Source organism: Physella acuta, unplaced genomic scaffold (assembly GCF_028476545.2).
Source record: "Physella acuta isolate Inbredline_101_S28 unplaced genomic scaffold, ASM2847654v3 ptg000195l, whole genome shotgun sequence".
In the NCBI taxonomy this organism is placed as follows: domain Eukaryota; kingdom Metazoa; phylum Mollusca; class Gastropoda; family Physidae; genus Physella; species Physella acuta.
Window position 1 is genome coordinate 483,300 of NW_026731714.1, and position 23,894 is coordinate 507,193.

A 23,894-nucleotide genomic window follows, 5' to 3' on the forward strand; every position below is an offset into this window, starting at 1 on the left:
GATATGGACGGCAACACCTGCCTCTCGTTTGACCGTTACATCATGACGTCACGGTTCCAGTTCCCCACTGTCAGGAAAGCTCAGAACCCCTGGCTGTTTTCACCTTGTTCTATCGACTACTTCAAGGTGTTCATTGAAGGTTTGGACAGGTAGGTGCAGTTCTTGTTGCATGTCGACTACTTCAAGGTGTTCATCGAAGGTTTGGACAGGTAAGTACAGTTCTTGTTGCATATCGACTACTTCAAGGTGTTCATCGAAGGTTTGGACAGGTAAGTACAGTTCTTGTTGCATATCGACTACTTCAAGGTTTTCATCGAAGGTTTGGACAGGTAGGTGAGAGTTGTTTAGACTTGAACAGACATTGTTTTTAAAAGCGGAGTGGTGATCAGAAGTCGTGTTATATAATTATTGATATATAACAAATGATAAATGACGATTGCTATATAAAAATTATTATGATACTTGAATTTATGATTTATTGTTTTTGTTTTAAAAATTCTATTTGTTTTTGGTTGTTTTTTTTTGTAATTTAATTTTTTTGATTTCGTTTAAAAGAATTACTGTTGTTTATCTGTTGTAGTAATCAGTTTTTCTTCCAGACTTTTCTCTCAGGGGGACACTTGAAATTTCCGGGGGGGGGGGGGAGTGGACACTGTTAAAAGTATATATTTTCTATATAAATTCAATTTCGTTCGGGGGGGGGGGGAGACCTTCTTCGGGGGGGGGGGTCCGAAGAGATGCCTGGAAGAAACTATGTTGATAATTCACATTTTGTGTTTTAACAATTCACATTTTGTTATGTTGGTGTGTAGAAACGACACGAACTGTTTGATAACAAGGGAAGCTACCCTGGATAACAAAGAAATTCAACCATTTCTGGTTTCTCTCCCTGGAGAGGTCTACGCCGGTGACGACTTCTGTCGTATCGGGGATGGCGCGGAGTCCTATATATGTCGGGTCAGTGACGTCACTCTATTGTTACAAATTCTGAGGGGTTGGGGGTCAAGGGGGTCTCTGTCCTAAATAATAAAAACAAAGTCGGCCATTTGTCAAGATCATCTAACCACAACTTAAAACATTTTTTTTAAAATTGAAATTAATTTGTATTAGTTACTTAATTAATTTTTAATTGTGACATGGGTTATTTAAACCTTCACTTAGTCTAACTGTGCTAGGTGCTACTGACTCCCATGTCATGCGTGCTATTGACTTTCACTGTATAAAAGACCCACATTATATGTGCTAATAACTCAATTCTATGTGCTAATGACCCAGTGCTAACGACCACATCTGTCGTAACTTACCCTGATCTGTGTGTGTTGTGTGTTCGAATGACAGGTACTCTCTTTTTGTACATAGTTGTAGTCATTGGTTGAGTGTGTTTACATAGAGCAGGAGGTGTTCATGTGAGGTGTGTCAGTTGACAGGTGACAGAGCATGTGCTAATGACCCCCATACTATGTCCTAATGACCCCTGTGCTATGTGTCCTAATGACCCCGTGCTATGTGCTGTGGTGCTAATGACCCCCATGCTATGTGCTAATGACCCCAGTGCTATGTCCTAATGACCTCCGTGTCCTACCGACTGTCCTGTAGGACCAGCACCTCCAGAACTACTCTGGCATCTGTTATGGCGGCATCTACTGTTTCCGGCCAGCAGACGGCAGCTGTGTGCCCAAGTTGCCGCCTGACGGGTTTTCTTGTGGGAACAAGAAGGTCAGTAGGTCAAGGTTAACAGAGGGTCTGTGTTAAGGTCAAGGTCAGGTCTGTGTGCATCTAGGTTGGTGTTGTTGGTGTTGTGTGGATGAGGAGGTCGAGGTAACTGTTTTGTAAGTATGAAGGTCAGGGTCAGTTGTGTATGTGTATGTATGTGTGTCTGTCTGCATGTATGTCAATGTCAGTCCATTTGGTGCGAGCAACTCACGATACAGGACTTTGCAATATATTGAAGTTGTAGCATAAACCAACTCACGTGCTGAGTCGACAAAGCCGTAAATTAACGTGAGCAGGCTGGAAGTGCTCACAGAACAAATGACTGCCAACTAAAGTACCATGAGAAACGTTCCATTACACACATTCATCATCATCTATCCCGGGGGTAACCGTACCTAATATATGTGAAACAGATCAGGTAAAGTCCGTATGTTGAAATGTCCTCGGCATACAGGGGGATAGTATGGTCATCACTATACCCAACCGTCTTTGTTCCCCTGAGTCAGGTACCCATCAGAGCTGGATGGACACAAATTCGACAACAACAATTTGCAACAAAATCTCACGCATGATTGTGTTTGTTTGTGTCGTGTTAATGTGTGATTTAAAAACCGCAACGTCACACAGAGGATGTTTTAAAAATATGATTAGAGGGTGTTGTAAAAATGTGATTAGGGGGTGTTGTAAAAATGAGGTTTGTGATTACAGGGTGTTGTAAAAATTTGTTGTATGATTAGGGCGTGTTGTAAAAATGTGGTGTGTGATTAGACGGTGTTGTAAAACTGTGATTAGACGGTGTTGTAAAACTGTGATGTGTGAATCCAAAAATTGATGATTTCCTTCTTTCTCCCTCAGTGGTGTATCAACGGCACATGCCAGCAGTCGGAGATGGCGCCAACTACAGAAGGTCAGTCGTCAAAAATAATCCCCGCATTTTTTTAAATTAAATAAACTAGGTCGCGCTTTTTTTTTAGAGCAGCTTTTACCACCTTCCCACCCGCAACAGCCATTATTTTTTTGTAACATTTACTTCAGGGGATAAAACCTTGCTTGGAAGATTTTATAGAAAATATTAATTGAGTTGTTTCCCCTTGTACGCAAATTAAAAAAATTGTAAATCGTGGAAAAATTACATTCATTAATAAATTTAATGACACTACAAAAAAGGTGCAGTTAAAATATATATAAAATTGCTAAATACATATTTAAAAATACTTTTGTATGCAAAAGCCAGACGTCTACTTTCTTGACACAGACAGTCAGATACAACCTCAAGCATTGTCCAACCTCCCCACCCCCAAGTGTGCGATGTTATTTAAGGATCACCCTTAAAATTCAACTTACCCATTTTAGTTAACATGTAAAAATTTAGCAGTTAAACTTGTTGATTTGTTGTCAGGGTTGACCAATCACTACAACTTATTTTTTTGCCCTAATGTAAAGCTAAGATTAGAATTTAACATTTTTGTGTGTGAAGTGTGAAGAGTTTAAAGTTGTCTCCCATTCTGTAGGTGACGACTGCCCGTACGGAGATGACCCTGGTCAAGTTCAAGGCCAGTCCTGTGCAGACCGGATGTTGACGTCACGCTCTGACTGCTACAGGGACACGTTCAGGGCGAAATGTTGCGCCTCGTGCAAGGCTCACAAACGTGATCTTCCGGGTCAGTACTCACGGGGTGTGTGGGTGGTGGGCAGAGGGGTCAGGGGGCTCACAGACGTGATCTTCTAAGTCAGTACTCACGTGTGTGGGGGGGGGTGGGATTGTGGCAGAGTGTGGGGGAAAGGCTTGGGACTTAGGGACTATGTGCTCTGAAAGAAATACTTGGAGATGGGGCACATGAAGGTGTTAGTTAAAACTAACCTATAACCTATATGAAGTTCTATACGTTGCCGGTATAAGATCAAGGGATGTAATCCATGTGTTCGGTAGCTTGTATTTAGGGCAGGGGTCTCCAAACTTTTCAGTCCGAGGGCCGCATTAACTATCAAATTTTAGTTTGGGGGCCAGTTTCTTCCAGGCATGTCTTTGATTTTTCTAGGTAAAGTTCCTCAGCCATCGCCAACAAACGTTTTTTCCGTGGACGAAAAGATCTCCGCGGGCCGGATGAGAGGACATCGCGGGCCGCACCCGGCCCGCGGGCCGTAGTTTGGAGACCCCTGATTTAGGGCAATAGCTAACGGGCATAGAGTGAAATGTAATAATGAATTCAATAAATGACTCATTTTTTATTGAGTACGTTCCGAGTTTATTGTGGAGGTGGGGGGGGGGGTGTCATAATTTGTGTAATACTATTCTTGCATTACAACAACTCTTAAACTGCAGTAAAAAAAATCTAATTAAATCTAAAACTCATTTTAAAAACCTCCCCCCCCCCCCTGCCTGTAGGATGTGAGTACGGCGACCTGTTCGAAGTTTGCCAGAGAGATCAGTGCACGAGCTACGACGCCGATTATGCGCGGGAAAACTGCTGCGACACATGCGCAGAGCACTTGTTTACGATCCTCAGTACTTCCGGCACGACCACCACTTCCCAAACCGAGGCGACGCCTAGACAGACACCCGCCACGCCATTTTCAAGGTCACATCTTGTCACGTCAACTCTAAGAAGGACAACTCCGTCGCCGCGAGTAAGGGAGACAACCACAGCAAAAGAATTCGTAAAAGGGGAGCAAATCTTCGGTGACAAACCAAGGGACGTAAACACCGTAACCGGAGAGAAACAAACGGCGATTGGACCTGCTAGAAAATTTTCCCACGCCGGTCCAAGGGGAGGGGAGAGTGAGGAGGAGTGGGAATCAGGTTTGTTTGTAGCTTAGACAGGGTTAGGTTTATGGTCAGATGGTTGGTGAAGTTTGGATGAACCTTGTCCAGATAAGCCACGCCAATATGTTAACCCCAACCACAAAAAAAAAAAGTTATAAAAAAGAGGATATGAAACTTTTAGTTTTTAACCCTACCCTAACCTTGGAGGAGGAAAAGTTGTTTTTATGGCGTGCGTTCAAATATGCAAATGTCTTGACATCAGAAAAGGGTCAACAGAGGCGTAGCGACCCTTCCCGGCGCCCGGGGACAAACTTTCGATTTGCACCTCACCCTCGAACTTTTCATTTGCACCCCCCCCCTCAAACTTTTCGATTTGCACCCCCCCCCTCAAACTTTCAATTTGGCACCGCCCCCGTAAGGTCGGCGCCCGGGGACATATGCCCCCCCCCCCTCGCTACCCGTCTGAGGGTCACTGTTAAAAGTATATATTTTCTATATAAAATCCGTTGGGGGGGGGGGGGCGGTAGACTTTCTTCGAGGGGGTTCTGCCCCTCCCCCCCCCCCCCGAAGAGATACCTGGAAGAAACTGTTGATGTATCAGATCAGCAAAAAACTAGCGTCCACGTCACCAGTGATGGCCCTAGAGGTGCTGTTGTTGTGTGACGTTTGCAGCCCGCGTTGATTGTTTCTTTACATCACCACAGGCGAGGGCCAGAACAGGGCGCGGCTCCCGAGGTACAACACCCTCTCGAGGCTGGTAGGGCCAGGACTTCCGGTACACAGGAGACATGGTCAGTGTGGCGGACATGTGTGTCGTGTGGTTACCTGACTCTGGTACAGTGTGATATGATGGCATCTAGGGGAGTCTGGGGGTCTGGGGGGACCAGGGTCATCTAGGGAAACTGGGGGGTCCAGGGGTATTTATGGGAGTCTTTTAGTCCAGGGGTATCTAGGGGATTGAGGGAACCATGGGCATCCATGGGGGTTTAGGGGTCCAGGGGCATCAAGGGGTATTCCACAACCTATTGAAACCTAACCATACCCCAGACAACCAACCAAAAAGTAGCTATTGACGACCTTGACCTCTCTATCCCCAGGTCGTGTTGGACAAATGAGGTCAGTGCTGGACAACGTCAGGTACCAGAGGGACTTCACCAACGTGCAGCGCTTGAGGCTTCTGCTGTACCTTCTGGGCAGGGAGATGCATCATGAGCTGGGGGACCTTGCTATCCTGGGGTATGATGGTCAGGCTGACCTGGGCAGAGACGGGCATGATGGTCTGGAAGACCTGGGCAGAGACGGGCATGATGGTCTGGAAGACCTGGGCAGAGACGGGCATGATGGTCTGGGGGACCTGGGCAGAGAAGGGCATGATGGTCTGGGGGACCTGATACTTAACACGGACATACCTGATCATGTGGTGATGTCCTTGGGTTCAAATCCCTTGGCTGAATATAACTACAACCCAGGTGAAAGATTTAATGATGGTATCAATGGTGGCATTAACGATGGTATTAACGATGGTACAAGTGATGGTGTAATGAGAAACGATAATGAGAAAAATGGAGGTGATGAAAAGCATGACGATAATGCTAAACAGTATGTCACAGAGAAAAGTGATGAAGTTGTAAATGATTCTGATATTAGCAGTGATGAACAGGATTGAAATAAAGAAGAATTTTATTTTACTTTTCTTAGGTTTGCTTTAGTTTAAAAACATTTGTGTGATGTAACAAAAACGCGAGGGAAATACATTTTGATTTAACTTTGTATACAAAGATATGGGATCTATAACTGGGGGTGGGGCCAGAGAAAAAAATAACTGAAAGAAACACTACTTTCATGGCCCTTGAGAAGAATAGAAATAAATCTACCAGAGTTATCTTCTCATCATCCACAAACACCATGTCCTTTTCTTTATTGAAACAATGTCACCGGTCTGCAAAGGGTTAATCCAGTTTATTATTTCAGTGACATAAAACTACCAGGATGTAATGGGTTAAACAAAATCCAGTCACTTTAGTAACAATATTACTAGATTAGGGTTAACCTAGTTCCAGTTATTTCAGTAAAACAGCATTTCTAGACTAAAGGGTTAACGATATTCCGAAGTGACACAGGTACGAAGAAATTATTTTTTGATTCAAGGTCATCAGTGATCAATAATGAGTAGTTTTAAATTTTAATTATAATTAGTTCCCCTAATTATATTGCAAGTAAGTAGCAGCCTGTCACCATCCTACAGCAATAAAACTCTGGGATAAAAACTCCGCTTGCTGCTAAATAGCCTTTCTTTTTACTGCTTTACTGTACACCAAACCTTCAAACACACAACACCCTTACAGTAAAACAAACACACACAACACCCTTACAGTAAAACAAATCACACAACACCCTTACACTTACAGTAAAACAAATCACACAACACCCTTACACTTACAGTAAAACAAATCACACAACACCCTTACACTTACAGTAAAACAAATCACACAACACCCTTACACTTACAGTAAAACAAATCACACAACACCCTTACACTTACAGTAAAACAAATCACACAACACCCTTACACTTACAGTAAAACAAATCACACAACACCCTTACACTTACAGTAAAACAAATCACACAACACCCTTACACTTACAGTAAAACAAATCACACAACACCCTTACACTTACAGTAAAACAAATCACACAACACCCTTACACTTACAGTAAAACAAATCACACAACACCCTTACACTTACAGTAAAACAAATCACACAACACCCTTACACTTACAGTAAAACAAATCACACAACACCCTTACACTTACAGTAAAACAAATCACACAACACCCTTACACTTACAGTAAAACAAATCACACAACACCCTTACACTTACAGTAAAACAAATCACACAACACCCTTACACTTACAGTAAAACAAATCACACAACACCCTTACAGTAACACAAATAACTGGTTACGGCAGATAGCATCCCATATTTTATTGACATAACAGTATACAAGAGCTCCAATATTGGTTATCACAGCTAGTGTATATGGACCCAAATCCGTTTTGGTTCAACAAAATATAAAAAACGCTTTTTTCTGCGCAGTCAAATATTTATCCCAAACTTAATAAATAATGGTGTACATCCATAAAGCCTGGGTGATTAACTGTGATAACAAATCTTTTTTATTTGAATAATTTTGTTAAAAAATCATGACTGTTTACAATATGAAAGCTAATGAATTAAAATGATGGAAATCCTGAAAGAAACTGATTAAGCAAGATATATATTTTATTATTGGAAATAAATTACAAACGACTGCTTACTCTGATTGGGTAAAGGAAAATTAATACTATTAATAGCCCTAACTCTTATGGAATAATGGATGGACTAAATAATTGTCTGTGTTGTAAAAAAATCTGTACGAAGATCTCTGAAATATTACTTTAAAAAAATCTTTCAAAATGATTCTAGGGCCCACTTATAGGACCTAATCACCTCATAAAATGATAGATAAATAAAATATAATGACCAACAAACGAGTAAATCTACTGATTACCGGTATGTAACAATTTCAATCTTAAAGCCACAAAAAAAATTCTCAAAAATACAAATAAATCACATTTCATGAACATTTGAATTGAGAGTTTCCTGAATGATGAAACAGGTCTCTGAATCATAAAAATATTGAGCTAAAATAATGTTTAACGATATAATTTGCGTCAATTTGACCAGCAACGAAACAAAAGATGTCAGCAACAGGTGGGACTTCTACAACTTGGACTGGGCTTTTAGGGAATCAACAAAAGGTTTCTGGTACTTGTAGAAGCCTTCGTGGACCTGGAGGAGAAAAATAAATCTACCCGGTTAACTCACCTGGTTAACTCGTCATAGTCTCAACAAATATTTCTTAAAATAACAAAAAATTGGGTAACATTTTTGCAGTAGTACATGGTTTTTAGTTTTAATTTTTAAGGATTTGTATAATTAAACTTTCTAGCTTATTGGAATGTAAGGGGTTAACCTAGTCCCAACATGATTAGGTTGTAAGGGGTTAAACTAGTTTCAACATGATTAGATTGTAAGGGGTTAACCTTGTTTCAACATGATTAGGTTGTAAGGGGTTAACCTTGTTTCAACATGATTAGGTTGTAAGGGGTTAACCTTGTTTCAACATGATTAGGTTGTAAGGGGTTAACCTTGTTTCAACATGATTAGGTTGTAAGGGGTTAAACTAGTTTCAACATGATTAGGTTGTAAGGGTTTAAACTACAACATGATTAGGTTGTAAGGGGTTAACCTTGTTTCAACATGATTAGGTTGTAAGGGTTTAAACTACAACATGATTAGGTTGTAAGGGTTTAAACTAGTTTCAACATGATTAGGTTGTAAGGGGTTAAACTAGTTTCAACATGATTAGGTTGTAAGGGTTTAAACTACAACATGATTAGGTTGTAAGGGTTTAAACTAGTTTCAACATGATTAGGTTGTAAGGGTTTAAACTTGTTTCAATAGGATTAGGTTGTAAGGGGTTAAACTAGGTTTTAAGGAGTAAACCAAGTCCAAAACTGGCACACCATTATCTGGTTAAACTAGTCATAGTTACTTTAGAGACACCATAAATGTTTCAAGACTTCTAGTAATGCTGTACAACTCGCAAAACTACCACATATTTAATATAGGTTTTGGTCTATTCAAAGCTGTTCTGCTTAAATACTGCTAGAAGAATACTTTACCTCAGATTTATTCAGCTTAGATCTTCTCTTAAAACTACCACATATTTAATATAGTTTTTGGTCTATTCGATGATGTTCTGGGTTAAATACTGCTAGAAAAATACTTTACCTCAGATTTATACTGGTAGAAAAATACTTTACCTCAGATTTATACTGCTAGAAAAATACTTTACCTCAGATTTATTGAGCTTAGATCTTCTGACAAAACTACCACATATTTAATATAGTTTTTGGTCTATTCGATGATGTTCTGGGTTAAATACTGCTAGAAAAATACTTTACCTCAGATTTATACTGGTAGAAAAATACTTTACCTCAGATTTATACTGCTAGAAAAATACTTTACCTCAGATTTATTGAGCTTAGATCTCTTAAAACTACCACATATTTCATATAGTTTTTGGTCTATTCGATGATGTTCTGGGTTAAATACTGCTATAAAAATACTTTACCTCAGATTTATACTGCTATAAAAACACTTTACCTCAGATTTATTCAGCTTAGATCTTCTGGCAAACTCCATCAGGGCTTCATAAACATTGCCGTCATACCGGCCAAGGTCGCTGTCAAGGACACAGTCAGGGAAATCAAAGGCATCCACCAGAGCGACAGCGTTGGGTTTAAGAGATGCCAGTAGGTCGTAGAGTTTCTTCTCTACCAAGTCCAGCTGCTGGTCACTTAGGTAACCCCCCTGGAGAGGTCAAGCAAAAAAAATTTTCATAAAAATATTTGACATTTTTTTGTGGTATAATATAGATTTTTAAATCGTGTACCTTTAAGCACAAATTTTAAATAAATAAATTGATTATTCCATAAGAAATGTAAGATTATAATTTAGTTGATTGTGTTTCATGTAATTTAGTTGTATAAAAATTAAATATTCCATAAAAGATTATAATTTTGTTGATTCTGTTAAATATAATTTAAATTTTTCACTTTATCTATCAAAATACTGATGACATACATGTCAATCAGTCAGTTAAAACTGACCTGAGCAAATTGTCCTGAGTATTTAGTGATTCCATAGAGAGCATACAACTGGCAAAGTTGCTGCATAACTGTGGCCAGGGAAGGCTCAAATTTGGCTGCTGAAACTGTTTGTATAAATGCTTTCACCACAAAAGCATGTGTGAATGCCTGAAATCAAATTTTCTTTTTAAAACAACAAAACATAAATAAATTTAAAACGTTAACAAGTAAACAATCAATAATTATATACATTCTAAAAAAAAAATGTCAAATCTTCAGATTAAGAGGTACAAAACTAATAATTCTATGCATATGCAATGAATGATGTAAAATTAAAAAAACAACATAAGCCTTACAATGGTAGCATCAACCAACTTTTGAGACGACATGTTCCAAGCTTCTGCAGGTTTCAGCCCCAGTGCAAGTTGGTCTTGGATTCTCTTACTCGCCTCCGCAATCATTCTGTTGTAGCAATAGCATTTGTAAAGTGGCGGCATTCTTTTTTTTTCTAAATAGGCTAATTAAATAAATACTTGCCTCCGCAATCATTCTGTTGTAGCAATAGCATTTGTAAAGTGGCGGCATTCTTTCTAAATAGGCTAATTAAATAAATAAATTTCTGGTAGGCCTATCTGTGTTATATTTTAGCATAGCCAAATCAGAATGCACTATGATAGCAGAGTGAAACGTTACAATGATGAATTACCTCCCTGCCCTATGCTCATAAGCTGCGACCAAATCTTCCAATTTAAAATCTTGAGACAACTTGCTGGTCACATTTTTTGCGTTGTTTAAATATCTGACAAAACTTGGGAGTTTTTCCCCTCTACTGGCAGACTCCTGGCATTTCATCAGGAACCTGGAGAGTGACAACAAACATCTGGCTACCATCAAGTCAGGATCAGGGAGTTAAATTAAAACAGTAACATTGTTTTCTCTCTATAACTGGAGGACTCACACAACAAAACAACTTCCACCAAAAGATTATTTTTTTGTTGAAAATTTAACAATTAAATCATTGCCATGGGCAGTAAAAAAATGTGTATGTTTATCCTGGGCAGTACAAAAAAATGTAATGTGTATGTTTATCCTGGGCAGTAAAAAAAATGTAATGTGTATGTTTATCCTGGGCAGTAAAAAAATGTTATGTGTATGTTTATCCTGGGCAGTGAAAAAATGTAATGTGTATGTTTATCCTGGGCAGTAAAAAATGTAATGTGTATGTTTATCCTGGGCAGTAAAAAAATGTAATGTGTATGTTTATCCTGGGCAGTAAAAAATGTAATGTGTATGTTTACATGGGCAGTAAAAAATGTAATGTGTATGTTTATCCTGGGCATTTAATTTAAAAAATGTAATGTGTATATTTATCCTGGGCAGTACAAAAATGTAATGTGTATGTTTATCCTGGGCAGTAAAAAAAAAGTGTACACACCTGGCTGTTTGTAAACACAGGACCGTGTTCTCTCCCTCATACGTACACGCTGGCACCTCATGTGCGTAAATTTTAGGCAGGCCACTGGCCAGAGAATAACCGTGGCCACCACAGGCCAACCTACACTGCTCAACACCATAGGCCATTTCCCAGGAGCTGAAAGCTTTCAGAGCGGCAGACAGGGCATGGAGCTAAAACAGGAGAAACATCAGAATTATAGGGCAGCAGACAGGGAGCTAAAACAGGAGGAACAACATCAGAATTATAGTGCATGGGGCATGGACCTAAAACAGGAGGAACAACATCAGAATTATAGTGCATGGGGCATGGACCTAAAACAGGAGGAACAACATCAGAATTATAGTGCATGGGGCATGGACCTAAAACAGGAGGAACAACATCAGAATTATAGTGCATGGGGCATGGACCTAAAACAGGAGGAACAACATCAGAATTATAGTGCATGGGGCATGGACCTAAAACAGGAGGAACAACATCAGAATTATAGTGCATGGGGCATGGACCTAAAACAGGAGGAACAACATCAGAATTATAGTGCATGGGGCATGGACCTAAAACAGGAGGAACAACATCAGAATTATAGTGCATGGGGCATGGACCTAAAACAGGAGGAACAACATCAGAATTATAGTGCATGGGGCATGGACCTAAAACAGGAGGAACAACATCAGAATTATAGTGCATGGGGCATGGACCTAAAACAGGAGGAACAACATCAGAATTATAGTGCATGGGGCATGGACCTAAAACAGGAGGAACAACATCAGAATTATAGTGCATGGGGCATGGACCTAAAACAGGAGGAACAACATCAGAATTATAGTGCATGGGGCATGGACCTAAAACAGGAGGAACAACATCAGAATTATAGGGCAGGGGCATGGAGCTAAAACAGGAGAAACATCATCAGAATTATAGGGCAGCAGACAGGGCATGGAGCTAAAACAGGAGAAACAACATCAGTAGACAGTGTGTGGGATGATGTGGCCTAGCCGTAGAATGCTAAACTGCTAACCCAAAAGTCACAGTTCGAATCCTGGTTTATGTCAGTGAAACGTCCCTGAGTTTACCCAGCTCTCATGGGTACCTAACTCACATTAGGGAATTTAACAGTGGCTGTGCAAAGTGCTGACCACATTATCCCTTCATATGACGAGGTCAAGATACATATGAACTCTACTTCACCTGCCCAATGGATCGCTAGATCTAATTAGGAACTTAACTTTTTTAGAAGACAGGGTGTGGAGCTAAAGCAATTAATTTTATTGAATTTTGAGTTTAAAAAAAAATGTAATGGTCACATGACAACAGAGTCTTACAATGGGCAGTTCTTCAAGAGCACCAGTTTCAATCTGTGCAGACACCCTGTTGTAGGCTGCAATAGACGCTCGGCCAGCAATACTCAGGGCATAGGCTGTGGCAATCTGGACAAACAGGCGGTGCTGCTGGGTCTGGAAGTCCAGCACTTGCACCTCTCCAGCCCTGAAACATTAACTTTTTATTTTATTTTCAACCTATCTCAAAGTCAATGATAATTTATTTTTATACTAATCATTAAATAAATAATTAAATATAATTTTCTGCAATTAACTTCCCTGTGTTGTAAATGGAAGAATGTTTTTTAAAAAGATATAATTACCCAGGATTAATCTCAGATTGTTTCCTAACAGCGCTGTATCTGGTTGCTATGGTGACAGCTTTTGACAAGGCCCTGGCGCAGCTCCCCACCAGCTGGGCACGAATTAAAGTCATTGAGCCGTAGACCAGTTTGTCATTTTTAGGGGAGACAAATGTGCCATCTTCCTGAACCTGGGGACATTTGTTACACAGAATTAAATTTTTAGGGGAGACAAATGTGCCATCTTCCTGAACCTGGGGACGTTTGTTTCACAAAATTTAATTTTTCTCCATGTTACATGCATAGCCTAAGAAAGTTTAGTACTTAGAAGATCTACAGAATTCTAAAAATATTTAAAGCTTGTTTTTAAGAATTAAAAAAACACAGGTTGTTTTTTTCTTACCTGTGCGTATCTCATTAACATATTCTCCCGAGGGATCCTGACATTCTTTAAAATTAAAAACCCATTGTCCATGCCACCGTAGCCAAACTTGGGACCAATGTCCCCCACTGAGACACCTGTGAAGAAAGAGCAGGGTCAGGTAAACAACCTCTACCCCATGTCATGTCAGTACACCATGTTAGAACATGGCGTTAGTGTAGGGGTACTCACCAGGTAAGGGCAGGTGTGTGTCCACATCTCTGATTGGCACAATAAAGGACTGCATACCACAGTCTCTCCCATCTAGGTTCAGCTTGGCCATCACGACACAATGGTTGGAGGTTTTACCCACTAGGGAACAAACGGACAACAGTATAAAGCAAATAGACATAATCATATAACTTGTGCTGCTGTAGTTTTGTAAGCAACTCACATTTTTCTTTGTGTAAGGAAGGGAAACAATGAGGAAACTATCTGAACATCTATTAATGTAAATAATTATATAAACTTAATAAAAACATAATTTGAAAATATTTTTAAATAAACTTTTGAACAGATTTTAATGTAAAAAAGGTAGATAGCAATTATGTTGTGATACAGTCCATTGGTAAGTCATGGGATGGTAGCCTTTAGTTACCCAACCCTGATGTAGCCTGAAGTAACAAACCACCATTTGTACTTACATCCCCCAGGCCAGAACTTTGCTGATGTGGTGGTTGGAGAGTTGATGACGAACTCTCTGGTCTTGGCATCATAGGTGGCCGTTGTCTCCAGCCCCCGCAAGAAGGTACCTGTCCACACAATACAGCCAACATGTTTTATGGCACAATAGAAGTTTGTGTACAAGTTTATATAAGCAACCACAGCATAACCCAGGTAAAAAAATTAAAAAAAAAATCAATCTGATAACATAAGAGTTGACCAGGCACTAAATGTCATGGACACAACCAAGTGTAAAATTGTGGTATATAATAATTAGGAAAATATCAAATTGTGGTAAATAATACTTAGGAAAATATAAAATTATGATTTATGAAAGGTAAAAAGATCTGGTAGAAAAGTATTTAACATGGCCTTGTGATGTACAATTACAGTGTTAGTATAGAAACCTTTGCTGGCAATAGTTTTTTAAGGGTTATGTTAAGTTGGTTAGACTGATATGGTAAGAAATGTCAAATAGCAAAATGACAACTGGTAAAATGTATCCTAACTGACACAGTGACATAGTTACCTGTCTGATTTAGCACACATACCTGATATCATAACTCATGCATTACATCAATAATAGTTTAGCAGCTCTGGTATTTTAGAGCAAGACATTACACCCCCCCCCCCCCCCCCCCGTTGCCACCAGAAAAACTTTAGTAGGACATGTTGTCGTCCCCCCAGTTACATATGGATCCTTAAACTAATATTAATTATTAATCAATTAAACATAATCCTAATCAAGAGGAAAGTTTGCTAGGGAGTTTTGACTTTACCGATTACTCTGTTTTATATACTACAGGGAATATTGAAAGAGGGGGTATTGAGGGAGGAGGTATTGACCACGGGGGTATTTAGGGAGGAGGTATTGACCACGGGGGTATGTAGGGAAGGTGTATTGACCACAGGGGTATTAAGTGAGGGGGTATTGACCAGGGGGGTAACAAACAGGAGATAGTGTCCTAGAGTCTAGGTCAACACAAATATGTAACATGAAAATAAATTTCAAATATTCAACAGTTTTTTTGTCTCTGTTCCTTTATGAATCAGTCTCTCAATGGTTGATCTAGTTACAAGTTTCAACATCTAGCTCTAACTTCTGGAAACACTTTGAGATCAAAAGGTGTCCTTGACTGAATGAAATGAACATGCAAAAAAAGATAAAAACCTCTAAAAGCATCCCACTTTTCTTACCATGCCCCAATTCAGTCTGAGCATATGTGCCCACCACACCCAAACATTTGGCTAGAGGAATCCATTTCTCTTTCTGAGCTGTTGTGCCTAGTTTCTGGATTGTTGTTAAAAACATACTTTCATGCAGGCCAAGAGGGCTTGGCTCACTAGGAAAAAGTGGTCTGAAATTTCAGAAAAATCTGGCTAGAATTATTGTAATCATCACAGCACTTTGATCAAACATTCACTGAACTCAGGTTTTTTAAAATACTACTGCATCAATCTAATGTAAAATGTGAAGCTTTACATTCAGATGGGAACTAAAGAATTAGTCTGACAAATTTATGTTGGCAAAATTATAATAAAAATAACAAAAATGATACATGTCATTTTACAGGTGCTTGAAAAATAAAAAATAAAACAACAACTTACAAGAAATAATTTTATAATTAAGATGATTGGCATGGGGTTAGGTGATGAATGATACAAGTGATTTACAATGTTATACATTATTAAAAAGGTGAGTTTGGCATACATTGAATGCACTGAAATAATAATAAATTATTGAAATAAAATAAATTATTGAAATAAAATGTTAATGTACTTTCAATTAACATTGAGATTTGGTTTCATTTTCCTTTGGACACAGGCTACACAAGTCAAAAGTAGGAACAGTAACTCTAGATGTTAACACACTTGAAAATCTTGAACAGGTTGAAACATTTGTACAATGACATAATTACAAGATAAATATCTACAGTTGACCAAGTGAAAGACCACTTCATAATCATTGTAACTCTCATCAAATAATTTTTTAACAGTATGAGATACTTAAAAAATATATTAATATTTGGCAACATTAAAATCATTTCACCTAACAATTTAAACTAAAGCGCATATCACATTTCAGCTGCAAAAATTGTGAACACATTTGACAGGTTGTGTGAATATAAATATACATCATAACATAGATGACTCATGGCTTTTGCTGAATTGTACGACCATGAACCAAACACTCTTAAAACAAAACCAAGTCAGTAGTGTGCCCAGTCAACTCTTTAAAAATTATATTTAGCTGGAATTTTTTTTTAAAACTTCTAACCAAACGGACGGTTAAAAACATGGAACAAATTGTATTTGTTTTAAAACTTCTAACCAACCAGATTGTTAAAAACATGGAACAAATTTTATTTTTTTTTAAAAACTTCTAACCAACCAGATTGTTAAAAACATGGAACAAATTTTATTCTTTTTAAAACTTCTAACCAACCAGATTGTTAAAAACATGGAACAAATTTTATTCTTTTTAAAACTTCTAACCAAACAGATAGTTAAAAACATGGAACAAATTGTATTTTCCCCTGAGACCTACCATGACCTAATTCAGTTTGGGCATATGTGCCTATAACCTGGAAGGACTGAATCAGAGGCAGCCATTTTGCTTTCTGCTCCTCGGTACCTAGCTTCTTCACCGTGGGTTCAAAGGCAACATATTGCAGAGCGAACGGACTCTCATCAAATATACTTCTGTAAAACAAAATGTCTGCCGTAAAGATCTCCTTGTTGAACATACTCCTTACCACACCAAGAATACACAAACTAAAAAAACTAAGACAATACAACTCATCACCATCATAGATATGAATATAATGTAGTGATACAATCAAATTAAGGACAATATATACATTCAGCTTTAAGAGCTCATGAGAAAGCCAACAACAGTTAAAAACATAACTATAATGTGATACTGTTGCAGGTTAAATGAAATTAGGAGAGCAAAATAAGAAACCAGCACCAAAAATCAACTTATCAAATACAAATAATTAAATACAAATAAGTATAAATACATTACTATGTAGATGATTTATTATTTTTTTGCATGGTAAAAATATAGATATCAATATGGATATTGAACAGCTAAGGGGTGAGATGAAGCATATCTATTCTTGGTGTTTATCCTTACCAAACTAAGTATAGGTAAAGTTACTAGTACAAATGCAGGAAATGGCATTGATGAGCAACTCCTCCACAAGTCTGGGGAGGCAGCTTTATTACTGCTACCCCACTTGTCAATACAACAAAGAACCATAAAACTAGTTGCTGGTTTTTTAATACTTTATATTCTTCCTATCAAACTCAATTTCTTTAATTAAAAAAAGAAAAAAAGATATTTGCTAAAGCAGCTTTTTTAAAAAAAAAATATTTCATTACTCAATCCCTTTCAGATTTAAACTTTTCAACACAAAACTAAATCATTATTTCCAATTACACTTCCCAGCATAGCATGTGCCAGCATATGAAATAGTCTTCTAAATTAAAAAGCAGAAATACTTTTACAACAAAAGTAAATGCTATTTATCAACACAACAACTGAGTCATTGCGCCATCTAAATTTATATCGCTACACATCTTGATGTTATAAATGTTTTAATGTAAACAAGTTTTTTTTTAATTTATGTGCGTTAAAAGTGTATTTTCTTAGGTTACCAGTAGCCTTCAGGTAAAAATGTCAATCAAGCCTAGTACTGTTACAGTTACATAAAAGAAGTGTATTGTTACTTAACAATGTTATTAGTAAACTACTTATAAGGATGGTACAACTGATAACATTAAAACTACTTATAAAACACAGTGAAATTATTGAGATTAATGAAAACAACATCTGATAGGCCTTGTAGAGATGACTGATGAAAACATAACATTTGATTTGCCCAATGTAGAGATGACTGATGACAATAGAACATGTGATTTGCCCAATGTAGAGATGACTGATGAAAACATAACATTTCATTTGCCCAATGTAGAGATGACTGATGAAAACATAACATTTGATTTGCCCAATGTAGAGATGACTGATGAAAACAACATTTCATCAGCCTACTATAGAAAATGGTTGCTTCAAATTTAAGCAGCAACATAGCAATATATTTTAACACATTAGTACAAAAGCAATAATGAAGCTTCAAATGTAACTACAATATCATAGAACACAAAAAAAAGAGCAAATTAACAAATAAACAATATTAAAAGCATTAGAATTTCAATTTTTTAATGAAAGGTAAAGTTCCCTTTTCAAACCTGATGATCAGTGTGACAAGTGAAGTAGAGTTCACCTGTTTTTATGACTGGCATGTAAAGGGATATGGGAGGAGGGCCTGGTGGTAGAGAGCTGGATTGCTAACCCGTTAGAGTTCGAATTCAGGTTCAAGTTAGTACACAGTTCCTGAGTCCACCCAACTCTGATGGGTACCTAACTCACGTTAGGGTAAGTTAAGGCAGCTGGGCATAGTGTTGACCACACTATCCCTTCATATGCCGAGGTCACAGAAACAAGTGAACTCTACTTCACTTGCCCCGTAGACCATCAGTTTTGATAGGGAACTTTACTATGTAAAGGGATGGTATGGTCAGCACTAAGCCCAGCTGCTTTTACTTTCCCTAATTAGAGTTAAATACCCATCAGAGCTCAGTGGACTCAAGGACGTCCTACTGAAATTTTTTTAGTCCATACTTAATAAATATCTTAGCAAAGATTCAAAATAAAATTATTCAGATAAATATGTAATCACTAGATCTGGAGCCAGAAGATTACCACCAGGCTCTCACACATACTAATGTGACTGGGCGTAGTGCTGACCATACTGACCATTCACATGCACTATGCAGAGTTCTATTAACTGATAAACTCTACTCCATCTGCCCAAAGGACTGTGAGACGATACTTGCAATAAATTATGAAACTTACTCCCTGAATATATATATATCTGTCATATCTTTCAATCCTAGCTCTGCAGTTCTGCGGTAAGCATATGTGGATTTACGTAAGGCCTCTTCATACTGTTCCTCTCTACTCAGCTCTGCATTGCGCCTGAATCCTTGTTCTTCACTTTCCTTGATAGCAATGTTTTCTGGAGAGAAATATATTGTTTGAAACTGCTTTTTTATAATGTTTTCATTGTGGTACGACATTATAAGTGTTTAAGATTTGTAAAAACGAAACATCAAGAAGCCTGTTATATTTCCCAATAGTTTTGAAGTGACACTCATCTATGTCCCCAATATATTTTGATATAAAATGTGTATGCCTATAGGCCTACCAATTCACTACCATAGTAAATCCAGCACAAAATTCAGCTACAGAAATTCTCTTTGAGTTTCTGAAGTGTGTTGTTTTTTTATGATATAATGTTGATGACGTTACATTCAACCCTAAACCTGGAGGACGAGGGTGTTAGCTTTTATTTCACCCTTACCCACGCATATCTTTCCAACTTGGTTGAAGCTGACACTGGTATAGTTCTGGGGGTCATGACAGGAGTTCAAACTCCCGCTGGTATATTTCTGGAGGTCATAAAGCTAAAAGTGTGATTTGATCACATTGTGCAGCTATAAGATGATACTACTCACTACGGTATAGAATAGATCTAGATCGACCTACATTCTAGATCTAGAATCTAAGATGTATCGGCTTATTTGTATTTTTAAGCTATTTTATTTTTCTGGCCTAAAAAAATTGTTTTTAGTGTATCTGACTCTGTATCCTCTGGCCTAGATTAGCCTAAGTAATTTACTAGATCTAGTCTAGATTTAGATCTAAAATTAAGTAAATTTGTTAGAATTTGTCTTTGAGATCAGATTCTGAGTTGAGTTCACTAGATCTAGATTTAGTACTACTACTCTAGTTAGGCATTTCGACTTCCGCTGTTTCGATTCGGTACGACCACATCCTGACTTTTTCATCGTACTTGTTGAAATTCGCCATTTTTTAACATGTTAATTCTCGCCATCGGAATCGAAGAATAAAATGTATTCGATGTGAATATTTGAGTTGAATTTCATCTTTTATACATACTAATAAATGAATTAGCTCCCGTTTTACATTGTCCGATACCGAAAGCGATCACCGATAATAGCAAATATTTGTCGAAATGCCGACGCTACCGAACTGTCGCATTGACAACTAAATTTCACATATAAATAATCCTTTAAGTTGCATGAAAATAGGCTTAAATAGCATGCCAACCATTTGGATAAATAGAAATGTCGATTTGAAGGGTGTTTAAGCACGGGCCAGTGAGGAGTAGCGCGATAAAACTCGTAGGGGTAGGAACGAGAAAGCGTGCGTAATTTCAAAATGGCGGCCGGGTTACGAGATATTAATAGATATGCGCATACGATGTTTTTTAATAGCTGTTTGTTTTTAAATGGACTGTTACAATAAAATGGGCTTTAAAATAAATATACTGTAGATCTAAATTATTAGATTAAAAATGGAAAAAATGTAATTAGGCCTAATTGCTGCCTAAATAAATTATAAAATTTTAAATTAGCCAGATTTTTATTAACCTTCTTAATACCAGGTTAACTTAAACTAGATCTAGCAAACTAGCATTAACGAATTGCAGATAAATAGATTATAAATATAAAGGCATTTTAAAGTAGAAAAAATATATATTTATTGTAGACAGTTTAAAAAAAATAGAATTAGATCTAGATCTAAATGGAAATGAAAACACTAAAACAATAATGCGTCTAGAGATGTGTAATTATATATATATATATATATATATATATATATATATATATATATATATATATATATATATATATATATATAGGCCTATATATATATATATATATATATATATATATATATATAAACTAATAGGCCTTAATGTAAATACTGACAGGCCTATCTGTAGTATCTAGATCTATAAAGTACTATAAAGGGCCTAAATTAAAAATAATAATGCCCAATTTTATAAGCTGCACTGCATTACAGTTTTAGTTATAGGCAACTATAATAGAAAGAAAACATGAACACTTTAATTAATGTCATTTAAGAATTTATCAAAGGATACGTCAACTTCACTAAACATTTTATAAATAAGAATACTGTGAAATGTCAATCTTTGAGTTTTAGCACACCTCAACACTTTTCATCAGAAACATTACAAGAACCAACATTTTCTAAATTAATAATAACATTTTTAACCATGTTATACACGGACACAAATCCAATGTTTATGGCAAATCGTTAAGTATCTTGATCATATTGTGCTGTATTTGACTTGTAAGTTCTAACTCTATACTATACATTACCTGTACAATATGTATACTAGCATACTTATTACTAACACCAGAATCAATATGTAGAGTTTAATCTTTATTTTTATAGTAGCAACAAAGAAGTGCAACATATTAGCCTGTAGTTAATCATCATAGTCTAATTGCGCTGTACCATATTCAAGTTCACTATTTATAGTTTTCCTCTAGCTATGTTTATTTTACTTGCATGATTGTATTTTTTACATGCTCTAGTCCTAAAATATAAAGTTTCATGATGGTATATGGAATAGCAACCTAGCTGTGCAGTCTGGAAATCCTCTTATGGCAGTCGCTATATAACAGTGCCACACCCCTTAATTTAACTTCATTATTTCTAGTTACCTCTTTTCTAATTTTTATTTTATTTGTAGACTTCTATTGCCTATATCATTGAGTACAAATGTGCAAAGTTTTATCATTATATCTTTAATAGCAACATTGGTATGCAAGTTTAAAGCCAATCACACGTCTGGAATGCAGGTTACAATGAAACATAACAAGTTAAACACATAACTTTGAAAATTCATATAAAAAAAACGATTAGGCCTAGAATGATAAATTTGATATTTTTATCAATGGGGTATATTATAGGATTAATCTGGGTCCATTTTATCATTCTATGATAATTAGGAAAAATTTCCCAATAGGCCTAGTTACTCTAGTCATTGAAACTTGAGTCAAGTCTATTGGTAGGGCCTATTCTAAAGTATTTTGCCATACATATAATCCAGGTTTTATGTCAAAAAAAACTTACGTAAGTAGCGTTTGCGATTTGTTTTCTCTGGACCATCGTAAATAAAATGTGTTAACTGCAACGGGTCAAACGTCGCTTGAGCTCTAGCTCTAGCAAGATCAGGATTTACTGTAGTTGCAGCCATTTTGTTTTACCCAGACTAAAGTACATTTCTTATGTTCAAGAGTGTCGATTGTGCTCTTTCGTTACAGTTTCTGACATCGGCAGTAAGGGCAAAGTACATTAAGGTCTTAGTTGAACGACAGTGGCGTAGCCTGTCTGTGGTTGTTAGGGGTTATATACACCCCCCCCCCCATTAAAAATAGTTTCACCTTATGTTACATATATTTGCAACTGTATTATTATTTACGACTTCAAAATATGTTATAAAACATAAAAATAAAAAACAAGATTTGGGCTATTGGTCAAAGACTACACTACACCACCACAGGTCTATTAATATACTTTATTAGGCTTACGTTGTTGTTGTTTTTTTTTTTTTTTAATGTGGAATAACTGACTACTTTCGGCTAAACATTACTTTTTAAGCCCTTAAGTGTGACATGACACTTTCTGCTCCTGGCCATATAATCTGCGCCAATATTTGACCCATTGACCATACAATCTAAGCCAATATCTGATCCCTGACCTTACAACTTAAGCCAATATCTGACCACCTGACCTTACAAACTACGCCAATTTCTGACCCCTAGACCATAAAATCTACACAAATATCTGATCCACTGATTATACTATTTAAACCAATATCTGACCCCCTAACCTTACAATCTACGCAAATTTCTGACCCCTTGTCATAACAATGTACGCCAATATCTGACCCCCCCCCCCCCTGACCTTACAATTTACGCCAATATCTGACCCCTGACCTTACAACTGAGGCTCTACAGCAGACACAACTAGAACAGTGGAGTGCTGTGTACAATGAGAGTGTAGTTTACAGTTATCTTCCCCGGTTATCACTAGTTATCAGCTAACACGCAGAACTATTACAATTACATGATCTTTAATTCACAATTTTTATCTCAAGGACTTGGATGCGTGTCGTAACGTTGCCATAAATGTTTACTGCATCCTAGTGGGTTTACGATTATTTACCTTTTTTTTAAAAACCCTATACGTGGTCCTCAGAGTTTCTTCTAGGCATCTCTTCGGGGGGGGGGGGGGGGGGCAAATTCTACCGCCCCCCCCCACCTCCGAACGAAATGAAATTTATAAAATTTATATAGAAAATATATACTTTTAACAGTGTCCCCCCCCCCCCACTCCGAAGAAAGTCTACCGCCCCCCCCCCCCCCGAACGAAATGGAATTTATATAGAAAATATATACTTTTGACAGTGTCCGCCGCCCCCCCCCAAAAAAAAATTGTTGTCCGCCCCCCCCCCCCCCCGAAAATTTCAAGTGCACCCCCGGAGAAAAAAGTCTGGAAGAAACACTGGTAGTCCTACCATCCACTCAGCTACCCGCTATCTTTACCTCGGTTTGTATAATGTTAACACTGGTTTGTAGACCCCATACAATAGA

General features: G+C 37.5%; 1 protein-coding gene across 2 annotated transcripts; it reads right to left on the minus strand.

Moving 5' to 3' along the window:
- Positions 1–7,439: 7,439 nt before the first annotated feature.
- Positions 7,440–22,543, minus strand: LOC131936902 (peroxisomal acyl-coenzyme A oxidase 1). 2 transcript variants are annotated; one of them, XM_059294007.1, is made up of 14 exons: positions 22,372–22,543; positions 19,255–19,417; positions 15,531–15,691; positions 14,315–14,422; positions 13,863–13,982; positions 13,653–13,768; positions 13,271–13,440; positions 12,951–13,113; positions 11,611–11,801; positions 10,882–11,034; positions 10,532–10,637; positions 10,197–10,343; positions 9,691–9,897; positions 7,440–8,310 (listed from the first exon to the last, which is right to left on the minus strand). In XM_059294007.1, exons 1-14 carry the CDS (start codon positions 22,493–22,495, stop codon positions 8,242–8,244), a joined length of 1,998 nt encoding a protein of 665 aa, XP_059149990.1. In that variant the 5' UTR covers positions 22,496–22,543; the 3' UTR covers positions 7,440–8,241. The 2 variants fall into 2 exon arrangements, with proteins under 2 accessions (XP_059149990.1, XP_059149991.1); XM_059294008.1 differs by lacking the exon at positions 15,531–15,691 and adding an exon at positions 16,882–17,036.
- Between the last annotated feature and the right edge of the window lie 1,351 nt (positions 22,544–23,894).